Source organism: Mandrillus leucophaeus, unplaced genomic scaffold, assembly GCF_000951045.1.
Source record: "Mandrillus leucophaeus isolate KB7577 unplaced genomic scaffold, Mleu.le_1.0 Scaffold78, whole genome shotgun sequence".
NCBI lineage: Eukaryota > Metazoa > Chordata > Mammalia > Primates > Cercopithecidae > Mandrillus > Mandrillus leucophaeus.
The window spans coordinates 219,290-222,386 of record NW_012108474.1 but is presented as its reverse complement, the minus strand read 5'-3'; the positions used below and the strand labels follow the sequence as shown (position 1 = coordinate 222,386).

The window sequence follows — 3,097 nt, the reverse complement described above, 5'->3', positions numbered from 1 at the left end:
TTTTTTTTTTTTTAAAAAAAAGGTGGGGTCTTGGCTGGGTGTGGGGGCTCACGCCTGTAATCCCAGTACTTTGGGAGGCTGAGATGGGTGGATCACCTGAGGTCAGGAGTTTGAGACCAGCCTGACCAACATGTAGAAACCCCGTCTCTACTAAAAATACAGAATTAGCCAGGCGTGGTGTCACATGTCTGTAATCCCAGCACTTGGAAGGCTGAGGCAGGAGAATCGCTTGAACCTGGGACGCAGAGGTTGCGGTAAGCCAAGATTGCACTCCAGTCTGGACAACAGGAGTGAAACTCCCGTCTCAAAAATAAAAACAATTTAAAAAGATAGGGGTCTCTGTTGCTCAGACTGGAGTGCAGTGACTCAGTCACAGCTCACTGAAGCCTTGAACTCCCAGGCTCAAGCGATTCCCTCACCTCAGTCTCCCAAGTAGCTGGGACTATAGGCACATACCAGCACACCCAGCTGATTGTTAATTTTTTCATAGAGACAGGGTCTCGCTGTGTTGCCCAGGCTGGTCTTGAGCTCTTGGGGTCGAGCGATCCTCCCATCTTGCCCTCCCAAAGGTGCTGGGATTACAGACATGTGCCACTGCAACTGGTACTAACGTCCCTTTTTTTTTTTTTCCTGATTATGTAGACATGTTCTTTTGTTCTACTGGGGGTGTCTCCTAGTTGGGATGTTGAGTTTTGTTAACATGCACTCTAACCTGACACCATGATCCTCAGCACACAAACCTCCCTGTTGCTGTGTAGATGGCCAGAGGCAGAAGGTGTCTGCATAAAGTCCTATACTTAGGATTTAGATTAAAATCATACACTGTTATCTAATCGTACTGCATATGGTACACATAATAGCATATCATGCTGTTCTTACTGACAACATAAATCATTTTGTTTTAGTAATCAAACGTTTTGTTTGTCAAATGGAGGAACTGAGTGGGACAATTATCTGTCCGTCCTTAGATGTCCAGGGTCATTTCCCAGGTTGAGAAAATGTGTAAAACATTTATTTGGCTATTAACCAGCCTGTTCTCCTTTATTCCCTTTGATATATAATCAGCTACACAAAGTCAAGTGTTAGGTTGTGATGTAATTGCGAACACCTAACTTCTGTCCGCTCTTTCCTCTTCCTCTGTATCTGCATCTTAGGCAGCGAGCATCTCGAGTGGTCAAGATTGTAAGACAGGATGCCTAGAAACTTGTTGCAGTGAGACTGTTTTCTGGCCCTTTCCTTTTTTTTTTCCCCCCTTTTTTGAGACAGTCTCACTTTATCATCTAGGCTGGAGTGCAGTGTCATGGTCTCAGCTCACTGCAAACTCCACCTCCTGGGTTTGAGCGATTTTTGTGTCTCAGCTCTCTGAGTAGCTGAGATTACAGGTGCCCTGCCACTACACCTGGCTAATTTTTGTAGTTTTAGTGGAGACTGGGTTTCATCATGTTCGGCAGGCTGACCTTCAACTCCTGACCTCAGGTGATCCGCCTGCCTCACCCTCCTAAAGTGCTGGGATTACAGGCATGAGCCACCACGCCCAGCCCTGGCCCTTTGCTATCCCTGCCACCCCATATGCTACCATTTACTGAATCCTTGAACTGATGCATAAACAAAACTGGGCCAGGCAGAGTGGCTCACACCTGTAATGCCAGTGCTTTGGGAGGCCAAGGTGGGTGTATCACTTGAGGTCAAGAGTTCGAGACCAGCCTGGCCAACGTCGCAAAACGCTGTCTCTACTGAAAATACAAAAGAAAAAAAATTAGCTGGGTGTGTTATTGTGTGTTTGTAATCCCAGCTACTCGGGAGAATGAGGCAGGAAGAATTGCTTGAACCCAGGAGGCGGAGGTTACAGTAAGCCGAGATTGTGCCACTGCACTCCACCCTGGGTGACAGAGTGAGACTCCTTCGGAAAACAAACAAACAAGAAAGACCGACAAAAGCCAATTAATTTAGTTGTCATGATTGCAGTCCAGTTGTCTCTGAGTCTAAAATAGAAACTTTATTAAATGCATCAGTTTCAAGTATCATGTAGTCACGATGGTAAAAGTGAAATGAGGCTTCTCAGCCATATCTCCTTTCTTAATTTTCTTATTACAGTTTTAGTGTTCCAAAAAATGATCATTTATTTTGGTGACAGTTGAAATACCAAGTCCTGTTACATGCTTTCTACAGTAGGTGGGCACTCAGGTCTAAATTTTTTGTTTTTTTCCCACAGCGCATGGATTTAGGAGAATGTACCAAAATCCACGACTTGGCCCTCCGAGCAGATTATGAGATTGCAAGTAAAGAAAGAGACCTGTTTTTTGAATTGGATGTAAGTTTTATTTAATGTTGATTTATTACTACTGTGAAGAACCCAATATTGAACTAACAAGAAAAATGTAACATACGTAAGTTTATGAAGCAAAATAAAGTAGTTGCTTGTTATCCTGCCACTCAAGCTGAGAGCTGGAATACAGCCAGTAATGCTTAATCTTGTGTCCACCGTCCTATCACTATTCTAAATGATAATATGTGTTATCTCATTTTGTTGCTTTTAAAAAATATTTTAATTACATTTTTATGAGTCCTTGAACAATGTTTTTTTTGCTTAGTTTTGAGCTTTGTGAAAATGGTTTCATAGTGTAGAGAGTCTTTAAAATTAGATTTTTTTGGTTCAGTGTTATGTTTCTGTTTACCCAGGTTGTTGCATGTTGTTTGTTTTCATTGCTGCTTGAATAATCCTCAGACGATCCTTCCTTTATTCGTAGACATTTAGATTGATTCTAGTTTTGCTGTTGCAGACTATGAATATTTTTGCATAACTCCCTTGTCACGCAGATAAGGATTTATCTTGGGTATATTCCTAGGAAGGGGATCGCTGTTTTGTAGGGGATACCCATATTTATCCTCGCAAGACAATTTTGTAATGTCTTCTTGTTTCTATTTGGTGAAGTCCCATAGCAGTGTCTACACGCTCACCAACACTTTGTATTATCAGACTAGTTAATTTTTGCAGTTTAGTGGTTGTAAAATGATATTTCTTTCTGTTCTTAATTTGCATTTTTTAGTATTCAGTAGTTGTGTTATTTTATCTGCGTTAGTAAATGCTTTTTTTTTT

At 41.7% G+C, this 3,097-nt stretch overlaps 1 protein-coding gene across 1 annotated transcript in view; it reads left to right on the top strand.

The window, feature by feature from the left end:
• The window catches only part of LUC7L (LUC7-like (S. cerevisiae)), a 64,704-nt gene that overhangs the window by 8,494 nt on the left and 53,113 nt on the right, over positions 1-3,097 (top strand). Inside the window, exon 3 of the mRNA XM_011967006.1 lies at positions 2,213-2,311. Within this exon, the coding sequence (XP_011822396.1) occupies positions 2,213-2,311 (99 nt within the window). The remainder of the gene's footprint in view (positions 1-2,212; positions 2,312-3,097) is intronic.